The sequence below is a fragment of the Oryctolagus cuniculus genome, chromosome 7 (genome assembly GCF_964237555.1).
Source record: "Oryctolagus cuniculus chromosome 7, mOryCun1.1, whole genome shotgun sequence".
Taxonomy (NCBI): domain Eukaryota; kingdom Metazoa; phylum Chordata; class Mammalia; order Lagomorpha; family Leporidae; genus Oryctolagus; species Oryctolagus cuniculus.
In genome coordinates, this window is record NC_091438.1 from 36,442,621 (window position 1) to 36,467,376 (window position 24,756).

Sequence of the window (24,756 nt, forward strand, 5' to 3'; positions counted from 1 at the left end):
TCTCCAGAAAGACCAGGTTTCAGAAGGGAAGAGCAGGAGCAGTCTATGTCAATCTCCCTGGACCCACAAGCCCCACAGATGGCAAGGGAACACTGAGGCTCAGCGCTCCTCCTGGGTACTGGGCTGGGACCCTTACCTGTAGATGGGATCCTGCATCACCAGCATCTTGCTCTCATCCCACGTCCACTCCTTTTTCTGCAATAAAAGAAGCTGTAAATGAATAAGTTAGGCTTGTCTTCAGCTACAGAACCAGGGCACACATTGAGCTACTAATGCTTATGCAAACACATGCATCTTGCTCTTGGCCTGACTTTATCCCTCTAAGAGGTCTGGAGTTGATTGTTCCAAAAGAATAAGTGGAAAATGTCAAGAGTCTGGTCTGATCAGTTCCCTTCAAGCACTTAAGCAGAGTGTCTCTCTGGGCCATAGAGGGTAGGCAGCAGCCAAGGAGGCCTCAGGGGACCACAGGCTGACTCTAAATCACAATTTCTTGCAGAAATCTTAAGAGAGAAAAAGAAAGACAAGACATCATTCCAGAGGAACGGGAGAGGCAGGAAGAACCAAAATGAGAAGGTGGTAAAGACCAACCTTCAAGAGATACGAATGACGCCGTCAAAGGAAAATGACATATTGATCCCATCCTACTCCATTAAAGAGGGGTGAAGTGAAGAGAAAGTGCCATACAAGCCCAGTAAGTTAACTGATACCTTTGCAGAGGTACCCTGAGAAGATATGCATGCTGGCTGTGAATTCAACTTACTCTGAACCCAAAGGAGACCCCCACTCACTACCCCAAGCAGCTGGGGATTAGGACAGGAATGGGGCATGAGGAGTGGGAGGAGGGAGAATTCAAGTGCAGTACTTGATGATGTGAGCAGTACCCTATGTGAAGGGGGAGGGGTCAGCAGATCCCACTCCAAGATTCTGAACAGAGAAATCTCGCTCCACCTTCACTTGCATTTACAATGAGGACAGGGATGCCCAGGGAAACTGGGGAAAAACACTAAAGACTCAAGCAGAGGGAAAGAACAAGCAAATTTGAATATATAGTATATTAATTAGTGAGGGCCTTTAGCCATATGGATTTCTCAGAGTCTAGAATGCACTGTGTGGCCACTCTCAAAACACAACCGAGTTTGGGATTATTGGGTCTCTACCAAAAACCAAATGGGGCTGTATCTAGGTCCTTAGAATGATATCAGGAAGAAGAATTCTGTCAGCCTCTTTATCCAAACACAACATTATGCACACCTGGCACATGCATGGACAGTCTCTGAAATTTGATTCAACACCAATACAGTAGGCTTTGGACTGGCTCATCAGCATTCGGTATCAAGCATTGTTTCATAGACAACAAAATTTCAACCACAATTAAAAACTATTTTTCAAACTGCTACTTAGTACCCTATAAAATTTTAATACACAAATGATGTCTTTGAGACAACAATGAATAAGGAGAGTAAACCCTTTTCTAAGAAGGAAACCCTTCAAATACATAAATATGGCAAGTCCAGGCCCCTCTCTCTTCCCAGGTTTTGCAAACATCTGTCACTTAAAAAATTCTTCCAGATTTCTTGCTACTACAGTTCACTTCCTTGGTACACAGTACAAGAGCCAGAGGCCCCCTCCAAACCAGGGACTCTGAACTGGATCTCTGGCTCTGATTTGCATACAGTCTAATGAACATGGTTCAGACACATATTCCTTTGAATGTTCCAGGCCTAATGCCACTCTTCATCCAGCAAGGACTGTTTTAGGGCATGTTTAGCTGTTTCATAACCATACAGGCACCTGTGAGACTGATTTCCAACAGATACACAGAACATTTTCAGAGTTAAATTTGAAATTTTTGGGTACCTGTTTTCCACACACAAGGTAACTGCTCACCATGGGAATCCTTTAACAGCAAGATATGAAAAGTATGTTTAAAATAGGATATGACCTTGGGTGTAGGTTTTTCATAACATATGTATTAAATTAAATCATATCAGTAGTCATGGCCACATGTTCTACCTGTACTTATTAAGTCAGCTTGGGAGCAGTTCATGAGCACCTACCCTCGGCAGATGAATCCATGGAATAGGTTTATTCCAGCAATTACATTTTTTAATTCTAATATTTCCATTTGACTCTCCTTTCCTCTGATTTTCTGCTGAGATCATCAAGTACTGCACTTGAATTCTCCCTCCTCCCACCCCTCATGCCCCATTCCTGTCCTCATCTCCAGCTGCTTGGGGTAGTGTGTTGGGGTCTCCTTTGGGTTCAGAGTAAGTTGTCACTTGTTTCAACAGTGTTTGTAATTGCTCACTGAAGCAGTTTTTATGACAGGTGCCTTAAAATTTTTGTTGGATAATTCCAGCATCTCTGTCATCATGGTGTTGGTATCTACAAATTTCTTTACATATGGAGTTGAGGTTTTCTTCAATACTGGTATGGTGAGTGACTTTCAACTGGAACCTGGACATTTTGAGTATTACAGGATTCTAGGTATTAGTTGAGTTTTCTGTGTTAATCTTTATCCTGTGACATTGCTCAAGTGGGAGTGAGGTCCAGGTTTCCCAAAGGGGAAGGGAGCTCCTTGTTCCTGGGGTGTGGGTGGGGTTCCAGCTCCCCAATGGGTTTCCATTGATACCAGCCTGGCTCAGAAGGGTAAGAGTGCCCTGTGGCCTCATTCCTCTGAGCAGGGGAGGGGTCTCAGTCTTCTACCTGGTCTCCACAGCCACCACATGGAGAACAGGGCCAGGATACCCGCTACCAGCTGGCAGGAATCAAAGCCCTAGAATCCTTGTCAGCTTTTGCTAGAAGCACCAGCAGGGTGGCTGGGGCACTTCATTACAGGCCAACAAGGTAAAATCCAGACATCCACACAGTCATTGCTGGCCTGGGTGGTGGCAGATCCAGTTTTTGCCAAATGTATGTAGCTGGAAAAGAGTGGGGACTGTCTTAAACTTTTCCACCTTGCTAAGCAGCCCCTTTCTTCCTCCTTTAGCTGGACAGTGCAGGCTCTTGTTGGGGCTTACGTGTCTGTTTCCACTGGCACAGCTGGACTGCAAGCTTCTTTAGCTCCAAGTGGGGATACATGCAGTGAAAGGAAAACCCAGGCAACTCAAACTATGCAGTTCCTTGGGACTCAAGATCCCTTGCCAGGCTGCCTTGTCTCCACCTTTCAGAATTTTATGTTTGTTTTAGATACAGTGCCCAGAGTTTTCATTTGAATGCAGCAGAGCAGTGTACCTGCTGCATTTTCTCAGAAGCAAAAGGCTGGTGTGTGCACACACACACATACACTTTCCCAGAAACTAGCTGGGCTTCTCTTTTTCAGAGACAGGATACACCAGGTCCATAGTGAGGCCCCACAATCTGTGGCTGTAACAAACATTGATTCTGAAGTGACCCCCGGGTTGAAAGCCACTGTTGTCTACCAAAGAAAGGTTAAATTGAAATCCCCAGCAAGAGGATCTCTTTCACATGTTGCACATTCCTTTGAAGTCTAAGTCAGACCTGGCACAGGAAGAGTTCCCTTACACTCCAAAGACGGTCAGCTTGCCAGGACCCTATAAGCCGCTCTCCCCGGACAGTGCCCACCCTCAGCGCTACTCAATAAATGGCAGCTGTGAAATAAACACTTGATGGGGTAACAGCAGAGGCTGCTATGTCCCTGGGGAAATGGACCCTCACTTCTCTTAACGTTCTTACTAGCAGGTGAGTCTGTTCCTAAGAGTCCTTGCTGCTCTGCTGTGATTTTCAAAGTGAGCAGAGGAGTAAGTGACTCCATGCACCAAAGAGGCCATGAAACCCCAAGGCATTGCCACATCTACTGCCCCTTGCTGAGGAGGGTGTATGCTATGTGTATCTGATGAAACCGGTCTTGCGAACCTGACCATGATCAACTGGGCTCAGGGCTAGCACATGACTGACCATGAGGGAGGGCAGGTGCCACCAAGGGGCTGGCATAAAACTGCCCCACCATTGAGCTGTAGGGTAAAAAAGAGCCAATTCTGCCAATCCAATACTGTCTCTGGAGAATATAAAACCCTACACTGAGTCTACACTGAGCTCCCAATAATGGCAGATGGTTTTTGTGAGCTGCTACATGTATTTCCACTCAAACTGGCTGCAACACTAAGCAAGAGGGTACACTTGGAGTGTCAGCTCTGTTTCCTTGTGGCCCAGCAATACATCTCCAGCATCAAAGGTAACCAGGGTGAAACTTTTCTTTGCAATTCTAAGGAATATAATCACATGTATATTAAAAGGGAAGAACAACAAGGCAAAATAATACAGACCGACTCTTTTTTCCCCCCTCTGGAGGAGCTGAATAAGAGGGTGGGGAGAGGAGGTTCCCAGGTCACCTTATGTTAATTTAATAAGAATGAACATTGGCAGGATCAACTAAAGCCAGAAAACACTTTACTTTCAAAAGAGATCCCACTTCCATCTAAAATATCCTGAGGGGCAAAAGGCATAAAAATCTTTACATCTACTTATTTCCCTGTTCTGAAAATCTCATTAAAATCTAGTCCTCTCCCTTTAAAGATCTGGGGTGAGTCTATTAAATCTATGACGAGACCAAGAAATTATCATGGTAACTCAAAGGGTTTGAGGGATAGAAGGAACTCATCAGTGTCTTGGTTATTCAGGAACCTAAGGCAAGTAAGGCTGGGCTTTTTAAATCAATCTCTCAATGCCTGAATATAGCCCAAGAATGTAGAACTAATGGTCTCCATGCCTCTTACCCTTCCTCTTTATATCCTTCCCACTCCACCTCTTTCCAAAACGCCCTGAGCAGTGTAGCCTACTTGGGCAAAGTGGTGTCCCTAGTTAGTGCCCAGTCGAGACAAGAACCAAGTTCTCGGCCGGCACCGTGGCTCAATAGGCTAATCTTCCACCTGCGGTGCCAGCACACTGGGTTCTGGTCCCGGCTGGAGCGCCGGATTCTGTCTCAGTTCTTCCTCTTCCAGTCTGGCTCTCTGCTGTGGCCCGGGAGTGTAGTGGAGGATGGTCCAGGTGCTTGGGTCCTGCACCCGCATGGGAGACCAGGGGAAGCGCCTGGCTCCTGGCTTAGGATCAGTGCGGTGCGCTGGCCACAGTGGCCATTGGGGCGGGGGGTGAACCAACAGAAAAGGAAGACCTTTTTCTGTCTCTCTCTCTCACTGTCCACTCTGCCTGTCAAAAAACAAACAAAACCACACACACCAAGTTCTCCTGGTTTGTAGACCAATGCTGACTCCACTACTCTGGTACAATTCAAAGTCAGTGAAATATAGTGAAAGTCTTATCGGAGAGGGAGGCTTGCTTCTCATAGTCTTAACTCAGGAACAGTGTGATTCTCTCTTGGGCTGCAATGGTTTCCTCTTATCTCCTGGCTTTTGCAAACACTTTAGAGAGAAAGAAAAAAAGAGGGCAACACAAACAAGCCATTCCTTCCTCATTTTCTATTTGGAAATACTCTTGCATAGAAAAAAATTTTAGGAAAAAAGTTAACAAGAGAAAGCAAACAGGATACAAACAAAAAAAAAATGGTCCAGCTTTATGAGATTATAAATCAAAGTTGGCTTCAACCATAACATAGAGACATATTATGGAATAGTAACTACAGCCAAACTCAGTCTACCAGTTTTAGAAAACTCACATAACTCCAAGCTCTATCTGAAGCCATCTTCTTTTCCTTTTTGTTAAAATGCTTGAAAACATGGACTTGGAATCTTGATAGCAGTTTTATTACACACGGTCCTGAATTGGCTGTGGTCTCCATGATACGCCAGGAAATAAAGACACTTCCAGTCCAGATGGGAGTGGAAGGGAGGAGGTGGGGGAAGAGAGGAGGAAAGGAGACAGCATGTGCCTCTAACGTCTGCTGGGGAATGCATGCCTCTCATGGTCGTATTTTTGCAAACAGCTCCAGAGGCCCAGCATCTCTGAGCAGAAGCAGGGCTGGTCTTTAGCCTTCATCACCTCCAATCCAAGCTTAGGCAAGGCCTCACATGGTCCCATGGGGAGCACAAACACCAACAAGAGCAGCAGCGAGGCCAATAAGCTAAGTACCCAGGGAGACAAAGATCCAGCTCTCACTAGGCTCAGAATTATGTAAAGGGGGGGGGGGTTGGCATTGTGGTATAGCGGGTAATGCTGCCGCCTGCAATGCCAGCATCCCATATGGGCACCAGTTCAAGTTCCTGCTGTTCCATTTCCAATCCAGCTCTCTGCTAATGTGCCTGGGAAAAGCAGCAGAAGATGGCCCAAGCACCTGAGCTCCTGCCACCTATGTGGGAGACTGAGATGAAGCTCCTGGCTTTAGCCTGGTCCAGCCCTAACCATTGCGGCCATTTGGGGATTGAACCAGCAGAGGAAAGATCTCTCTCTCCCCCTCTCTCTCTTTCAAATAAGTAAAATAAATCTTTCTAAAAAATAAAGAATTATGAAAAGGGAATGGGGGGGAGATGTAAATGGGGAAGGAGTGCCTGGTAGGACACACTGACACCCTAGGGACAAACATTGCACTTTGCCACCTGCCAACTCCATACCTGCACATACACAATGGTGTGGCAGAATTTACAGAAAAGTGGAATTACAGTTTACTTTAGTGTAAAAATTTTGAAATTGGAGCCTAAGTTTTTTCATAATTAGCATGCTTCATGAACTCTTTGAAGATCCCTCATGATTGGATTTCAGAATTTCTTTGCCCCCAAATAAACTGATCTTTAAATTCCAATTTCCATGACCTTCTTGAAGTATCCTCCTACAGATCCCCTCTTTTTCTCCTTTCCCCTTCCTCCTGAACTTCTTAGGAGGCTTTGATCTAGAGTTTACTAACCCTCTCTCCCTACCCCTTCTCTTCTCTCTATATGAATTCCTTACTCCAAGGAAATTTTAAGTCAGTGAGCAGGGTCAGCATTGTGGCACAGCGAGTAAAACTACTGCCTATGATGCTGGCATCCCATATGGGTGCTGGTTTGTGACCCAGCTGCTCCACTTTCTACCCAGCTCCCTCCTAATGTGCCTGGAAAAGCAGTAAAGGATGGCCCAAGTACTTGGACCCCTGCACCCATGTGGGAGACCCAGCTGAAGTTCCTGACTCCTGGAGTCAGCCTGGCCAAGCCCTGGCCATTGTGGTCATTTGTGGAGTAAACCAGCAGGTGAAAGATCTCTTTCTCTCTCTCTGTCTTTTCCTATCTCTGTGTAGCTCTGACTTTCAAATAAATAAATAAATCTTTAAAAAAAAAGTCCATGAGACAGTGAAAAAGTAACTTAGCTTGAATGAAGGCTCCTCTTTCACATAGTCAAATTTTCTAAAGGAACGAAGGTATGATCACAAGAATATGCCCTGTGGACCTCAGATCACAGGGAATTTCAGCAAGGGGCTTGCTGTCGCATTCTGAAATCCATGTGCATAGGGCTGTCGGTTTTCCACGGTCTGCTCTGGCCAACAACTGAGTAGGGGGGAGACTAAGGCAGGCTCCGTCGCGGGAGCTGCGGGGATTCAAACAGGCAACATGGACTACCGAACACCTCGATGGCTTTGCCAACTCTGCAGACAACTCAGACAACTGCTCAGACAACTCTGTAGTCTAAGACCCTTTTACCCTACCCTCCTACATTCCTCACCCTCTCCCTTGTACTCAGGGGCAGGCCTGCCTGGCACTCTGACAGCCCTACCTAGATTTTCCTCTTGCTTCCCCATTCTCATTTCATACTGTCTCAGTCCAAAGACCCAGACTAACGCAGGATGAGAGAAGGTGAGAGAGGAACTGTGTAGCTGTCGTCATCTGATTCCCTTCTGGCTGTCACAAGAAGTTGTCTAGCTGATAAGGGAGGGAAAGTCCTTTCCTGCCTTTGAAGAAAGAACTTCCACATAATGCTTTCTTTTACCGTATTAAAATTAATCTGCACCTAAAGATGGACACTGAGGTAACAGGACACTGGTCACCTGGTCGGGTGGTGAATAACATCCAGCTCTTCTACTTCCAGACTCCATGTTCTCTTTGCTGTATCTGGTGCAGAAATCAAAGTCTTTCACTCCTCACTGCCAGGCAGCTTTGCTTTCAACAAAGGAAAGAGATAAAGGGCTGGCTGTGCATGCTTTTGGTAAGACCCGAGTGAGTTAAGTATAGCCTTGATGTAGGATCTTCATCTTTCTTTTCCCATGGAGTGTAAATGTCAAGTCCTGTATGGAAATTCACAGCCATTTTGTCCAAAAGCTTCTGGCAGAGAATATTATGTGGGAGCTGGTTCAGAGGCACAATTGCCTGGGACAGTATCAACAAGAGAAAACAGACTCAGGCATAATTAGCATAGCCTCCTTTTGGAAGCTAGAAATGGATATGGTAAGTTTGAAGTCCTTGTCTAGGGACCCAAAGGTGGAGGAGGGATTGGTACTGACATTTATTTCCTGTCCTTCCTGCAAATTACCAGTAGATGCACGTCACAAGGTCTGCAAGTTTTACCATTATTCTTGCATTTTTGATGCACCTGACAGCAGTGGTGACTTCATTCTTTTTTATTATTTAAAGGTAAAAATCCTTGCAGAAGGTTATATAAACTCAGCTTAACGAGTTCTCCTTGCTGCTACACAGAATGGGATGAGACTGAAAACAAAACTGTCTCCTACTTCCAGGTATAATTTACAGATAGAGGAAGATGCATTCAAAACCAAAGTGCTAATAAATCCTATACGATGTATGCGATTCCTGATATGCCTGTTTCAAATTTTTCAATTTATTTATTCTCATTTCATTTGAAAGGCAGAAAGACAACGACACAGAGAAAGATCTGCCACCTGCTGTTTCACTCCCCCAAATGCCTGCAACAGTCATGGCTGGACTAGGCTGAGGCCAGGATCCAGGAATTCCATCCAGGTCCCCCACATGGGTAGCAATTGTCCAAGTACTTGAGCTGTCACCTCCTGCTTCCCAGGGTGCACATTAATAGGAAGCTTGACCAGAAACAGAGGAGCCAGTGCTTAAACTAGGTACTCTGATATGGGGAGCAGGTATCCCAAGCAGTGTCCCCACTGTGCCAACTGCCTAACCCTTTACATACCTATTGTAAAATTAGGAGAAAATTAAAAAGGCCAAGAAACACAACATAGCAGAAAGAAGCCTGCACTAAGTTCAGGGCTGGGATTCACACTCTGGCCCAGTGTCTACCTGAGTGACCTACAGACAGTCATGGGATCTCTCCTATCCTCTATTGCCATAGCTAATAAATTTTCTTATGTGCTTTATTCTAAATTCTACTTCTATGATTCTGAGTGCCTCCTTTTCTTACCCAATTATATCCTAGTAACCAAGACTACAGCTTGGGAGGAAAATAATTTCCTTGGAATATGATGTCCCTGACATACAGTATAGGCTGGAAGTTAAGGATCCTGGCTTAATGAATTAGGCATTTCCTGTAGAGCAGCTTTTATCTAAAGGAGTCCAAACATGATAGTACATACACAGAGCAATATACTAGCAAAAAGAATCTGCTTGCAATTCAAGCACGACAGACCTGGTTTGAAACTGACTATACCAGTGATGACACAAGATTTGGGGCAAGTTGCTGAGTCTTTTGCAAAGTGAGAATCAGAATGGAATCTACCTCATGGGATGATATGAGGATTCAGTATGTGTACAGTACCTCAAACAAGACCTGGAAAACACTAGATGCTCAAAATCAGTGCTTGCTATTAATAGCAACATTGTCTTACTATGTCATTGCATCAGACTTCTCCTATGACCATCACCTTCCCAAACATGTCTTCCTTGAAAGAAGACAAAGTCCCTGTCCCCCAAAGGAACATCTAATTTCTAATGGGATGCATTAGATCTAGGTGTGCATATAACCACCGTTGAAAATAGTTAATTTTACTGGAGAGGGTCTCTATCTACCACCTCTACATATCCTATAGTTCCTTGAAGATGGTGGACACACAGTAGATATTTGTTAATGAGAATGACAGAGCATTTTCTAGACTGTTGCCTTAAGGGATCCCAACTAAGTTACTGGTTTGTGAGAGAAGCCATATAAAAATGAGGCCTTTTAGTTCCTTTAAGTAGGAAAAAATACTTGGAAGATGTTCAAGATTCATCTTTCTTATTCAGGATTCTACTCCCTGGCAAATGGTGCTTCCATTTGTATGATTCCAGTACTGTAATAAATAATCATATACACAGGAAAGGTAATTACTTGGGCTTAGCTGAGAGTTGAATAAAATGTACTGATTAAGAGACATCAAAGTAAAGCTAATTATCTCAGTAACTGGTTTCATACCACAAATTCAACCTAGATTCATAAGGAATTTGAGATGTATTATCTGCTGGCATCAGTTCAAAAACACAGCATTTTTAGATACTTAATAATACAACCAAAAAGATGTTTTTACATCTCAATGAGAGATGATTATAATATATTTGGTTACTGCCTACACTAATAGAATGCACCTGAAAATTGGAGGAACCTGAACAAGTCCTACTAATAATATGTTCTATCAAAATTAGCAGTCTCTGTTGAACCCTTTCTATGTTTGGGAAAGGCTCTCATCTATTTTTTTTTAAGTTGGCAGATTGACAGACGATGAAAGAGGAAGGAGAATATGATAGTCAAAAGAAAAAACTAGACTTCATTATATCCAATTGATAAGGACTTACTTCTTTGTGATTTAATTACCACACACAAATACTGTTCACTCAAACTTTAGCTACAATTACTGAAAATACACTGTGTGTGCCAGGTGTCCAGGTAAGTGCTAGACCTACAAAGATGGTCTCTGCCTTTAGAAAGTCCCCTGGAGGGCAGGGCCTCCCTGGAAACACACTTGGCTCTCCAGCTAGAACGCACCCCCCACTTGCCAGCTGTGGACAGGCTGAAGACAGAGAGGAGGTTCAGTGGCTTCCCTGTAGGGCGTTTGACCCCAGGGAGTTCCCTCTGCCCCGAGGATAAGGAGACAATACTGTGACCTGCTTATATCCCTCTGGATCCACTGTCTTTATAGACCAGTAAGTTCTCAAAGACCCCTATATGCCCAGGTGACCTTGTACTGTGTACAGAAGCACTACAAAGAATGGTCCCAGAGCTGGGAGAGTTAAATTAATCACCTAACCCAACACTTGACTTTAAAGTTGAAGCCCAGAGAGGCAAAGTAACTTGTTCAGAGCCACAGTCAGGAAGAGTGGAGCCAGGACTAGAACCCAGGTCTCCTCATGGCAGCTGAGGGCTCTTCCAGCATGTCACATGGATCCTGGGAGAAGTAACACAGTATTTGCAGGGAAAAAAGACTATTCAACATTTCTGCCAACTAGCCAACCAGAGGCACTGACTAATCAGCAGGGAACATGGTATCGCTGCTTTATGGCTGAAGGTAAGCCATGGCGCTTCTGTACCCACAGTCAGAGCTGACAAGAGCTCCAGTTTTACCCAGATCATGACGGCTGTCAGTGAGATTTGCTGACTCTTCCAGTTCTTGGGAGAGGAAATTGTGCACTTAGGCTCTCGAGTCTACTGTTGCCACCTCCCACTTCTATAAACAGAGAGGAAGCATGAGTGTGTGAGTGTGTGTGTGTGTGTGTGTGTGGTGGCAGCACATTCAGATGCCAGAGGACTGTCACATGGGACTAAGATGACAAAAAACAGCTGATTGCCACTAACGTGCATTCATCTGTCAGAGGCAGTGTAGAATGAACACCGTGATTGAAGGCACCATGGAATCACAGCCACGGCTCTGAAGTGGACACCAGGCATGGGTGGAGGGAGACAAGATGGGAGGCTCCCCTTTCCAATCCCTGGCATCGAAGAATCAGACCTTGGAAAGACCTGCCAGATCACCTCTTTTCTGGGCCACCAGGAGGGTGAGCCCATATTGGAGATTACCAGGATGGAGTTTCAAAGTTGAGTCATGAGGTTGCCCAGACGGCTTCTGGGAGGTGCTACTCCAGCTTAGCCCTCATGGACTTAGTGGAAGGTGGGCAGCTGTTCTCCCAGGTGATGCCTCAGCATACTGCTACCCTACCTGTTGGTGATCCAACCTCAGTTTTCTCAGATGCAGAATGGGAATAACACCACATTTGGTGTACAATACATGGGGCAGGCAATGAGATGGGAAATAAGACTGTCCCACTACGAAGTTGCCCATAGTGAATGACATCAGAGTATACCAAGAGTACCCAAGCAAAGCAGGGGACAGAACAGCCCCTGGACAGCAGGCCTTGCAATATCACCCAATTGGAAGTAAACCGGGATTATATCAGTCTGAAGTAGATGAGCATTGGGTGGTGGGGAGATTCTGGGAGTGCCAGCCATGGAAGTGTAGAAGTCACGGAGGAGACACGGCAGGGCCTGTTCAAGAGACCCAGAAACAGCATCTTCCCGAGAAGGTCACTGTGAACATCAGCGGACCCGTTTGCTGTAGAGCCTGAGGTCAAGAAACATCCCTGCCATACAGTTTGATGACTCGCTCCATTTCTGTGGTCATCCAGCACCCTGCCAGCAATCTGCCTCCCCAGGTTGCTTGTCTCCAACAGGAAAAAAAAAATGTGCTCATTGGGTTAACAGGAGTACCTGGTCCAGGACACCCTTTGATGTCCTGGAGTGGATTCGGAGACTGCTGGTCTGCTTTACCCATCATCTCTTTCGGCCTTTGTCAGTGTGAGTTAGCATCCTAAGGTTCATAATCTCAAAATCAATCAGCCTGAGTTTCTGGTTCTGCGAGACTGACAGCTCAGCCCCTGGTGAGGGAGGGGCAGGGCAGGGAGGAGACTGCGGCCAGTTTCTGCAGGTGACTGGGTGCAACAAACGCTGACCGAGAGAAACATCCACAAAGACTGAGGAAAGGATGGCAGGATGGCTTGTTAATGGGTGTGAAATCTCCTTGTCGACAGCAGAGGGCCTACAGTTGGCAATTATTAGATCTGCTGGTATATGAGAACACAGAGCCTCCAGTTCCATTACATGAAGCGCTAAGTCATGTCAGACACAAGTCCGACGCATGGCAGATAAGGAAGCGAATTCCCTTGAATCATGAGCTTGGGCTGCATTGGCCTATTATTTTCTCTGAGGCTATCTCTCACTCACATTCACAGTGTTATTACCCATGATTCCTTTAACTGGGGCTCCGGGGACTTGACAAGCCTTAGCTTGCTTCAGCAACTCTCCTGCCCAGACCTCCAGGGAGGACCGCACCCTTAAGACTGCCCCATGGCTATGCACTGTGTGCACATGTGTGAGGGGGGGATGATATCACAGGACGAGAATGAGATGGGGACCAAGGTCTCACAGTACAGGCTTATTAAGTCATAGGTACTTAATAAGCCACTGCAAATGCCCTGCACTTCTGAATGTTGAAGGAGTCAGGTCTTTATAAACAGCATATCATATTCTACATTTTCCTACATACTTCCAACCTCATAGTCATAAAACGCTTTCTGGAATGACCATTAAAGATATTTAGGGAGTGGAGGAGGACAAGCTTTGGTTTAATAAACAGGAGCTCTTTGTAAGTGTCCAGAGATGAAACGTGCTGACTCAGGCAGCAGTATATTCCCTGTCTCTAGAGATGTCCAATCATACACTAGATATTAATGAGGATATTGTAAAGAAGATCTAAGTCCTTGGGCTGGCAATACAACTACCCTTTAAGATCCCTCTCAACCGTATGAGTTTCCAAGTTTAAGTTGCCCGCTACTGTGTATCTGGCTTTCCCTCGCATACCTCCACACTCTTCCAACCCCAGACCCATCGTCTGCCTTGAGTCCCATCTGAATTAAGAGCAGCTTAGGTTTGGAGCCACAGGAAGCTCAAGAGGCCTACATAGTTCCATGCTATGGTGCTGCCATTAATAAATAAAACCAAGCTACTGTAAATTTACAAAACAAAGGCATCAGCAGAGTCCAGAAACAGAACAAAACAAAAAAGCTTCCTCTCACACGTCCTCAGTCAACCAGCCTCTTTGGCCTTTCTTTTGGAAAACACACACCCCCTTTATACAAATCTAGCCCAGGTAACGTTAATCAAGGGGTTAACCTTATACTCCAAGAACACATACAACTAACGTAAAACCAACAAGTATTTAAATTACATACATTCACTTGCTGGTCTCACCCCACTCAGGGGACTGACTCCCCACTGAATGGCTCGTACCTCCCTCCCCTGCCTCCCATCCTTTCTGTGTCCTACGCTTCCTTACACTGAAAAACTGCATGGGCTGGGTCTTGAGGGTTTATTTAAATCCAGGCTAAGGCAGCAGCAAGTTTAACAGGAGGGTATAGGACACACTATGGGGGCTGCATGACACCTGTGGCAGGACTAAGGGTTGCACCAGTGGAGGCAGCTGCTAAGGGAGCCTCCTTGTGGCCACTCTCCCACTGAGTCATGTTACTATTATTGCTTAAATTGGAAGTATTTCTCAAGATCATGATGTAAAGGTAATGGTATTAAAATGGGGTGTGGGGGGTGATTGAGAAGCAAGGATATCAGGAGATGACCCATCCATCACCTGCAGTGTGGATACCGGAACTGAAAGCAATCACCTGACCAGGTCCCTGGAACCTGGCTTACCCTTTGCTCTACTGCAGCCTCTCAACACAGTTGCTGGTCAAACAGAAGACCTCACCAGGGAAGCAGGTGACTCTGTCCAGAGAATGGACTGGAAGGAAAAGGAATCTCTTGCCTACCTTCCCTGCTTCCCTCTCTACCATAGTTATTGGTTCAAAGCCACTTACCTTTTTCTTCTTCTTCAGAATCACCTTGACGCCATCTACTGAAACCATAATGCTCACTTTCTTCTTCTTGATGTTCTTGGCTTTAAACTCATACTGCAGGGGAGTAGAGAAAACAGAGAAGCACAAAAGGATTAGATCAGTGCATCTGCACAGCACCATGCTAGCCTGTGACCTGGAAGAGAGGGCCCTTGAAGGTCAAGATGCTGGCGATGGGAGACTTAGGGAGTGTAAAAGCAGATGGGTGTCAGCAGGCATGGGCTCAGGCTACCTCTGGGTTAGGACAGGGTCTTGGAATGGTCATCAATTTCTCCATTCAGCCATCAAGTAGGACCAGAGAAATGGACCTGATTTACACTAAGTAGGCAAAAACAGAGCCTACTTTGATAATCTCATCAATATATCAGAACCTTCCCTCATCAATATATCAGAACCTTCCTTCAACGCCTCATTGTACTACTCAATGACTTTCATTGCCAGGCAGCTCTCCTGTGTATAAGCAGGTGCTGCTACAACTCCAGTCCACAGCCAGTAAAGGTTAAGAAGAGCTGGCTCCTATCCTCATGAGAGGGATTTCTACATACTAAAAGATAATTATGAATTCTAAATTATTTTCTACTAGTTCCCAAATCCTTTATCTGTGGGTCGATCTCCAAAGCTACCCTATCACCCCAAGATTTGGGTGACAGAAGGTATTCTAGAAAAGATCTGACCAGTGACAGTTGTAACAGAGGAAACTGCCTCCCAAATCCTAAATTTTAGACTCATATTTGCAGTCCTGGACATGGCTGCTCCAGCCACAGCCCTCCACTGCTGAAGCACGTTTGCCTCGTCCTCAATACCAGATCTGTCCATTACATTTGCTTACTCACAGCCATTTCTTACACTACATAACAGGTGCTATAATTTTATGGTCTCCACTAGTCAATTCATTCTGAGTACTCCTCCAGTTTATTAAAACTATTTCCATGTAGCTCCCACCACCTAGAAAACTGACCTAGTGAGCTCTTTAATCTGTCATCTGGGCTATAGATTAACAAACAAGTAGCACATGAACCAAGCGCCATCCCAGAGATCCTCCTCAGCTGATTGGAGTGTCTGGCTACTGTAATCTCAATCATGCCATAGTCTGGTGGTCACTCCCCACTTCCAATCACACAGCCCTGTAAACTGTCCTTTTTACCAAGAAACGCTGGAAGAAGAGCAAACCAGAGAAGCAAACACATAGGAGGCAAGAAGGAAAACTGTTTTAGCCCAGGAACCCGAGAATCAAGAGTGAGAAAGAGTTCTATCTGACAAGGAAGAGGCAGCAGGGCTCTCTGTACTGTAGTCTGGCTTAGGTTGGGACCTGAGCCACAGAGCAAATTCTCATGGGTTGGATATAGGTCTGATTGACACATGCCTGGAGACATGATTTCAATTTGCAATGTGTCCCCCTGATGGCAGTATTCTGCCGAGCTACAGAGCTAGATGAACTGAAAAGAACTTCAGGTAGGAGAGCTGACAAGATCATTTGCTAGTCAACTGACTTTGGCCTTGTGGCTACTGGGGAGGTGAACCAGCTACACTTGCTGACCACACCTGCATTTACCTCTTCTCATTTGGGCTTTAATAATTACAGCCATCCAGCTCCACCTGCCTTCTGAGCAAGTCACTGAAACCAGGGCTGCCCCTACCAGCCAAAGCAGTGCAGAAGGGTGCATTTTGATGAACTTAAGAGTCCTGGAAATCACCAAAAGACAAAGCCTGCCCTAAACAGGTCAACTCTTAACTGCTGTCTTGTCTTCGGTCATTTCCAGTATGTCGCTTTCACATGCTCCACATACTTCCTCTTTTCTCTCCTGTAGCAACAAAATTGAACAAAACTATAAAGTACCTCCCTCTGTATTGCCCCATGTCATTCTCCATAGCTCTGTTTCCAGCAAATACAATGCCTGTAAGCCACGCCCTTAAATTTCCAGAAGATTCTTGGAGTTGATCATATCTCTCTTTCTTCTTTGGCCCACCTCACTGTTGGTTTCATTCTCTCTGAGGCCTTTATTTAATCATGATCCTTCCTTCACCTAAGCTGGCAAAAGGTGCACAGTCACCTCTTTGCTTGTGTATGTGAAACCTTAACTATTTCTACAGTTAGTATTTTGACAACCTTGGCCATGCCTTTTAATACCTTCATCCTAAGAACTCAAAACGCAATGGGCCGGCGCCGTGGCTCACTAGGCTAATCCTCCGCCTTGCAGCGCCAGCACACTGGGTTCTAGTCCCGGTTGGGGCGCCGGATTCTGTCCCGGTTGCCCCTCTTCCAGGCCAGCTCTCTGCTGTGGCCAGGGAGTGCAGTGGAGGATGGCCCAAGTGCTTGGGCCCTGCACCCCATGGGAAACCAGCATAAGCACCTGGCTCCTGCCATCGCATCAGCACGGTGCGCCAGCCGCAGCGCGCCAGCCGCGGCGGCCACTGGAGGGTGAACCAACGGCAAAGGAAGACCTTTCTCTCTGTCTCTCTCTCTCTCACTGTCCACTCTGCCTGTCAAAAAACAAAACAAAAAAAACGCAATGAAAGGTTCTTTTTGGAACTGGAAACAAGCTTCTAACTTGATTTCTGTGCACACCCAGGTGGTTCTTCCAGGGTTGGTGGACACAGTGACTGCAAGGGAAAACATGATCAAATTTTCTCCTGGAATCTCAATGACAGGGCAACACCAGTACTCCTTACAACAGCTGCTAGAATGTTCCAGAGTTCCTCAGAATACAGAGGAGCAACCAAGGTAGAAAATAGGCCTTCAGGTCCTGTCATAGGCGCCAGTTCTAAGTGCTGTTTATAAAGGGCTCTTAGATTGGACACAGTCTGCATCTACTCCACCTGCCACTGGTCAGACGTCCCAGATCCTTTCCAACCACAGAATTAGAATTAAATTGTAGTTCTGCTGGAAACTATGGAAATGAAGTCAAGTGTCTGAAAATGATTCAATATTTATTATCACTAAGCCATCTGTTTATATGACAGCTACGCTTCACTTGGACAACCGTGTTATTGTACTCCTGCAGGGAGACAGAATGGATTCAGAGACAGGGAGGTAGCAGAGTAACCAGGAGAACAGAGAAGAGAAAGGGGTTCTCGAGGGCTAATCTTCCTGGCACTCAGACTGCTTCTCTGAGGAGGAACACTGCCTGGACAGGAATACTCAGAAGGAAGCATCTGTGTGCCACAGGACAGAAATCCAGTCTTCTTCTGCCAGGGGCTGAAGAACACACAGGACTGCTGATGCCACCATCTGTGGTGCAAACTAGGAGTGTGCCAGGACACCAGACCTGACCCTGATCCTGACCCTACCCCAGTATGGCCAGTCTGATCTGAGACATTTGTTTTGCAAGTCAGAGCACCTTCTCCCCTGCTCCCTAGCAAGGCCACATGAAGCCCTACGGGACCCGACCTTTCAGAGAACAAAACAATACAAGTCCTGAATAGACAGAAGGAGTGTTTGGGGTTCATCACCAGATCTTTGGGATCTAGTGTTGGAACAGTAGCCCTGGAACTTAGTGTGCTGTGCCAATCACCAAGGTCCAGGACAGGGAAGCTGGGTAGAGAAGCCAGCAGGAGCCAGGAGTAAAATCTCAACAAGTGACATGAGTAAGAACATTGGCTGCAGGTCAGTCAGAGAGCTGCTTCTAGGGCAGCAGCCTGGTTTATGAACATCTCCTGACTCCCACATCTGCCTCTTAGCCCTATGTGTCTCAGTCCAGTCCCTGGAAATCCAAGAAGGGAAACAGGAGGTCTGCAGTAGTTGATGGTTGATGCAGCAAAGACAGACATGGAAAGAAGGGCCTAGCCCAGCCCTGGGCTTGAGGCTGCACTGCCAAAACAGAAGTAACAATTACTTTCTCAGATTCAGGAGAAAGACTGTGGCTATCAGATGCTTGCCACACACTTAATCTATTTTTATAATAACATGTAGCCTCCGGAAGAATCCCTGGATGTGTGATAATAGCTGATTTTTAACCAAAATTATATAGCTTTAAAAAAATACAAATAAACAGGAAGCTTGCTTCCTTAGTCACCTTGGCTATAAATAATTTGGTCAGTGATGCATTCTCTCACCTCCTGTACAGGTGGACCATCCCATCAAATTCATCTACCCAGCTCCTTCCCATTGTCCCTACACTGCTCACAGATGTGAGCCAAGACTTGCTTATGAGTCAAGGTACTCAGAGACAAATTCATCAAGAGGAGAGGAATCAGTTTGCAAAGGCAAACAGTGACAACTCTTGCTCTACAAATGCCTGGCTTACATTTGCCACTGCTCACTATCTTTTTAGAGGAGCTTGGTGTCTTTGCTTCTTTCAAATGATCACATGAACTTTTAAAAGTGTCTGGTGACAAGGCCACTGGGCATTTTAACAATGCTGCTTGTAGTCTTGGTTTCATGAGTGAGAGCTCATTTCCACAACAAAACTATGTGTATCTCAACCCAAAGGGCTGTCTTAAAAAAGGTTTGTGGAAAGTCTTTTTGCATTTACATTTTGACAATTTAGTAAATTAAGTAGTAAAATACAAAATCTGAGCACACACATGTTCATAGCAGCATTATTCACAATAACCCAAATGTATTAGCAACTCCAGTGTCCATTAATGGATAAACAGATACAGAAAATGAAGTATATTCATACAATGGAATATTACCCAGCCCTGCAAATGAAAGAAATCCTGTCACATGCTACAACATGGATAAACTTTGAAGACATTATACTAAGTGATCTAAGTTAATCATGGAAAGACAAACACTGTGTGAGCCTATCTAAAAATAATCAAACTTATGAAAAAGAAAGTTAAATAGGTATTGATAGAGGACAAGAGTGAGAGAAAGGCAGGTTGTTCAATAGGAAAGAGCCTCAGTTTTTCAAGGTGGAGAAGTGCTGGAGATAGATGGCAGTGACTGTTGTACATCAGTGTGAAGGTACATAATGCCACTGACCTGCACATTTAGAAATGATTTAAAATGGTAAAGTGTACATTATGTATATCTATCACAATAAAAGATTTAAAATCTGAAAACACTGCATAACAAATACATTTTTCTTAGGCATGGCATGTCTACTTCAATTCAGCTTACAAATGGTATTTCTGTAACTCCCACATATGCAAGCCAAACATACCTCCCTTTTCCATACGTCCATGTAATTGAATTTGCTATTCCCTATGTCTAGAAGGCTCTCCCCACACCATCTGCCTGGTCCATGTTTATTCTTGAAATATCTGCTCAACTTCTCCACAGTGAAGCCTTCCAGGTCAACCACCCCTTCCCATATCCTCCCACAGAGCTGTTCCATCAACTTGGTTACTACAGCAATATGCAAGCCTCTATTATCACTCACTGTGGGCTGATTGCTTATTTATTAACCCAATATGCCATGACCTCCTTGAGAGCAAGAAATATGACTTACACATATATGTACTCAATAAAATAGCACTAGGATTTAGCAATTTATATTGAATGTCAGGAAAAGTAATGGCCACAGTTGGTATTGGTTATTAATCAAGCCCAAGAAAAGAGTAAAGGAAGACTTCTAGAAGTCAATTAATCTGGGGACCGGCACTGTGGCATAGAGGGTAAAGCCACCGCCTGCAGTGCCGATATTCCATGTGGGCGCTAGTTTGAGTTCTGGTTGCTCCACTTCTGATCCAGCTCTTTGCTATGGCCTGGGATAGCAGTAGAAGATTGCTCAAGTCCTTGGGCCCCTGCACCTGCATGGGAGACCTGGAGGAAGCTCCCGGCTCCTGGCTTCCAATTGGCGCAGCTCTGGCCGTTGTGGCCAACTGGGGAGTGAACCTGCAGATGGAAGATTCTCTCTCTCTCTCTCTCTCTCTCTCTCTCTCTCTCTGCCTCTCCTTCTCTCTCTGTGTAACTCAGACTTTCAAATAAATAAATAAATCTTTAAAAAAGAAAAGCAGGAGAAAAATGACCTTATAAAAAAAAACAAAATAAGAAGTCAATTAACAACTGAAGTTACTCAAACCTGGATTCTATTCCATGCTAAAAGCGCTACTATAAGATATGATCTTTAAGTGGTCCATATTTCACACTTACCTATGCTTGATACACACATTTTTAATAGAAATGAGACAATGTGGAGCTGCCATTATCTGGCCCCTCACAATCAGCAATAATGAAGAGGAGGATGGTCTTTTCCCTGGGCTACCCAGTTTCCCTAAATTCCAGCTCCTGTGCCTGTGGAACTGGAACGCGGAGGACAGGGGCCCAAGAGCCATGGCAGCTCTTCCAGTAACATGTGGCTCAGGGACCTGCTGCTCTTCATTTATATGAAATCTCAGAAATGCCAGCAAGACCAAGGCCAAAGTTGGCACTAAATCCAAATTCTAGACTATCTATGAGGACCTTTGGAGATTCTGAGTAGAGCAACATATTTCCCATCAATCTCCCTAATCCCAGCATAACTAATTTAGCAACAGACATATTACTGAAAATTGAGTATATACAAAATCACTGTTATATATACAGCATTTTAAAGAAGCCAGAGGGTTTATTTTTTTTTTAATAAATATTCATTATCATTGCCTCATAAAGTAGAGAACTGAAGTATTGCCCAATTCTTTCAACCAAGGAGATCTAAAACTCAAGCTCTAAATCCCTTTTGGGATACTTGATTCTTTTTTTATTTATTTACTTGAAAGTCAGAGTTATAAAGAAAGAGAAGGAGAGGCAGAGAGAGAGAAAGAGAGACTGAGAGTGAGAAAGAGAGAGAGAAAGAGAGAGAGAGAGAAAGGTTTTCCATGTGCTGGTTCGCTCCCTAATTGGCTGCAACAGCCAGAGCTGCGCCAATCCGAAGCCAGGAGCTGGGAGCTTCTTCCAGGTCTCCCACATGGGTGCAAATCCTTGGGTCATCTTCTACTGCTTTCCCAGGCCATAGCAGAGAGCTGGATTGGAAGTGGAGCAGCCAGGACTCAAACTGGCACCCATATGGGATGTCGGCACTGCAGGCAGCAGCTTTACCTGCTACACCACAGCATCGGCCCCTTGGGATACTTGATTTTAAAATGGCAGAATCCCAGACCCAGTTCTCAGAGAAGTTCATTCAGCAAATCTAGGGTAGAACCAAAAATTGTTTTGCTTTGTTTTTAATGCAAGTAATAATATATACATATATATGTGTATATATATATATTTAAGGATTTTATTTATTTGAGAGGTACAGTTACAGACAGAGACAGAGAAAGGTCTTCCATCTGCTGGTTCACTCCTCAAATGGTTGCAAGGGCCGGAGCTGAGCCAATCCGAAACCAGGAGTTTCTTTCAGTCTCCCACTCAGCAGCAGGGGCCCAAACTCAGCCTACTATGCCACAGCACCGGCCCCACAAGTAATAATATAGCTCATACTATTCAGAAACACTAACGTGGGCCATGAATGCATATTACATGTTTTCAATTAATCAAGAAATGACTTAGCCTAAATCAAGGCATCCTGATTATACATGTACTATTTTTTAAGTAAGGGCATTGGAACAATTAAAATAGATTCTTATGAAAGTACCACTGCTATTTGTTGTCATTCACTTTCTAAGTCAAAGGCTGTTAAATCACCCCTATTTTGTTAGAAGAATTCTGTTTGGTGGTTGGTAGCAGGTATCCATGCATTGTGCTGCATACATTTTCTGCGTCTGAAATATTTCATCAAAAAACTGTAGAAGAATTCTCGTGTTTGAAACATGTCGGATTACAGATGCTGGCCAAGCTTATCATCTTACATACTAAGTGCCAAGGGATTGTAGAAGACTTTAGCAGGAGATCTAAGCCTGGAACCTCCATCTCCTGACCATTGGCTCTCTGTTTATGTTGCTCAACATCTCTGTCTTTCTCACTGGCCCCAAATTCTGGCTGTAGGGGGAAAAATTATTAATCCATTATAGACATATTTAAAGAGATCTTTGACAGGCATTCAACCCCCATCTTATAAGAGGAAGCCCAAAGAGGAGGAAGAGCATATGGAAATTAAGTTCACAGGATCAGGAACATTTCCAGCCTTTTCAATGGAAAACTCTATAATCCGCACTGGCCCCCCAGCCCCGCCACTCAAATTCTTTCCCACACTAATCACATTGCATGCTCTCATTTCCTTCATTGCTCCCTACCCTACTCCACACCCAGGGACAAACATCAATAGCATGGGAAGACTACACAATACCAACGAGGTCAGAAAAACATAGCAAAGGGACCGTCTGAATGTAAGGAGAGTTTCAGGGAAGGATAATTCAAATTCATTACTGTTTGAAACACTGAGAAGGTGAGAGAGAGATTTCTCCAAGCATAGATTTTCTGTGGGAGGGAGGCATTTTCCTCGTGTCAAGAGACGGGCACAGTGGTAGAGAGGAAATTAAACAGGCCCTGGGATGGAAGACTGCAGCAGCAAGTTCAGGCAACCTCAGCTGTGTACTCAGGGGAGCCCCTGAGTGGCGGCTGCTCCCTGTAGAGAGAAGACAAGACAGGCCCTGGAATACAGTCATCACTTTTTCCTGCCTGGGAGCATGTTGACAGGTTCCGGGGAGCTGAACAACAACTCAGATGATTAAGGGGCCTGGATGGGGTGATTTATGAAGATAAGCACCACCACTAATCATAATCCACTGCTTTCAGGTGGCTTTTCCCTCTTCTGTCTCACAGCACATTAAAAGCGAGAACAGTTGTTTCTCAGTTTCCAAGGGGAATCGGTTCTGGGACCTCCCTCGGATGCCAAAATCTATGAATGCTCAAGTCCTTTATATAACATGGTGCAGTATTTGAATTTAACCCACATAAATCCTCCTGTAGACTGTAAATGATCTCTAGGTTACTTACATTACCTAATCCAATGTAAACACTATGTAAATAGTGATACATGTACTGGACTGTGTAGGGGATGATGACGAGAAAAAATCATACACGCTCAGTACAGATGTCTTTTTTTGTATTTTTGATGCACAGCTGGTTGATTCTGTGGATGCAAACCCTCAGATGCAGATGGCCAACGACACTGAACCTTTTCCTTTTCTTCAAGTAAAAACAGAGGCAGAGTGGATGACAAGCTAAAAACACAGCAAAATAAACCCAACTCCAGCCAATTTCATTATTCTCCTCTAATATCTAGCACAAACTTGTCTCCAAATGGTTAATACATGATGCATATAAGAAGACAAGGGCACAGAAATCATTTACCCAGACTGTGGGGTAGAAGACACTATTCGCATTGTATGATTCATATCAACAAACACATACATGTAAGTAGAAGGAACAAAAGTTTTCCAGTATTTAAGAGTCATGAATCAAGGACTTCGGGTTTTCTTCTTCAGACCAAAAGTGGTTTGGAGGCAATGGATGAATCTTTCTGTCTTTCTAAGGCACGATGTACCTCTCTTTCAAAGAAGGCAGTCAGTCAGGATTCACAACATCCCCACACCTCTATTCACACAATATTCTTTGTTTTAACTTTTATTTAATAAATATAAATTTCAAAAGTACAACTTTTGGAATATAGTGGTTTTTCTCCCCATAACTACCCTTCCACCCGCAAACCATCCCATCTCCTACTCCCCTTCCATCCTATTCTTAAGATTCATTTTTAATTATCTTTATATACAGAAGATCAACTTAGTATATACTAAGTAAAGATTTCAACAGATTGCACCCACACAGACACACAAAGTATAAAGTACTGTTTAAATACTCATTTAGCATTAATTCACATAGTACAACACATTAAGGAGAGGTCCTACATGGGGAGTAAGTGCACAGTGACTCCCGTTGTTGATTTAACAACTGACACTCTTATTTATGATATTAGTAATCACCTGAGGCTCTTGTCATGAGCTGCCAAGGCTCTAGAACACACACACATTCTGTACTCATCATATGAGGCTAGAAGAAGCAATTCACATGAAGAGTTGTGCATTCTTCTGAAGAAGCTGCATTGAATAGCAATGCTATTTCACAACACACATTCACATTCTTAGCTACATGACCTTGAGCAAGTCACTTCACTGCTCTGGGTATCAACTTACACTTCTTTTTTTTTTTTTTTTT

At 44.5% G+C, this 24,756-nt stretch overlaps 1 protein-coding gene across 4 annotated transcripts in view; it reads right to left on the minus strand.

Annotated features, from left to right (window-relative positions):
* The window catches only part of C7H1orf226 (chromosome 7 C1orf226 homolog), a 343,498-nt gene that overhangs the window by 90,172 nt on the left and 228,570 nt on the right, over positions 1–24,756 (minus strand). For 2 of the 4 annotated variants that reach the window (XM_008264164.4, XM_051857180.2), the window contains exons 3-4: positions 14,697–14,789; positions 137–195 (exon numbers count right to left, since the gene is read on the minus strand). In XM_008264164.4, coding sequence (XP_008262386.2) covers positions 137–195; positions 14,697–14,789 — 152 coding nt within the window. Of the gene's footprint in view, positions 1–136; positions 211–14,696; positions 14,790–24,756 lie in introns of all 4 variants that reach the window. The other 2 variants (XM_051857177.2, XM_051857179.2) reach the window with 1 other exon arrangement.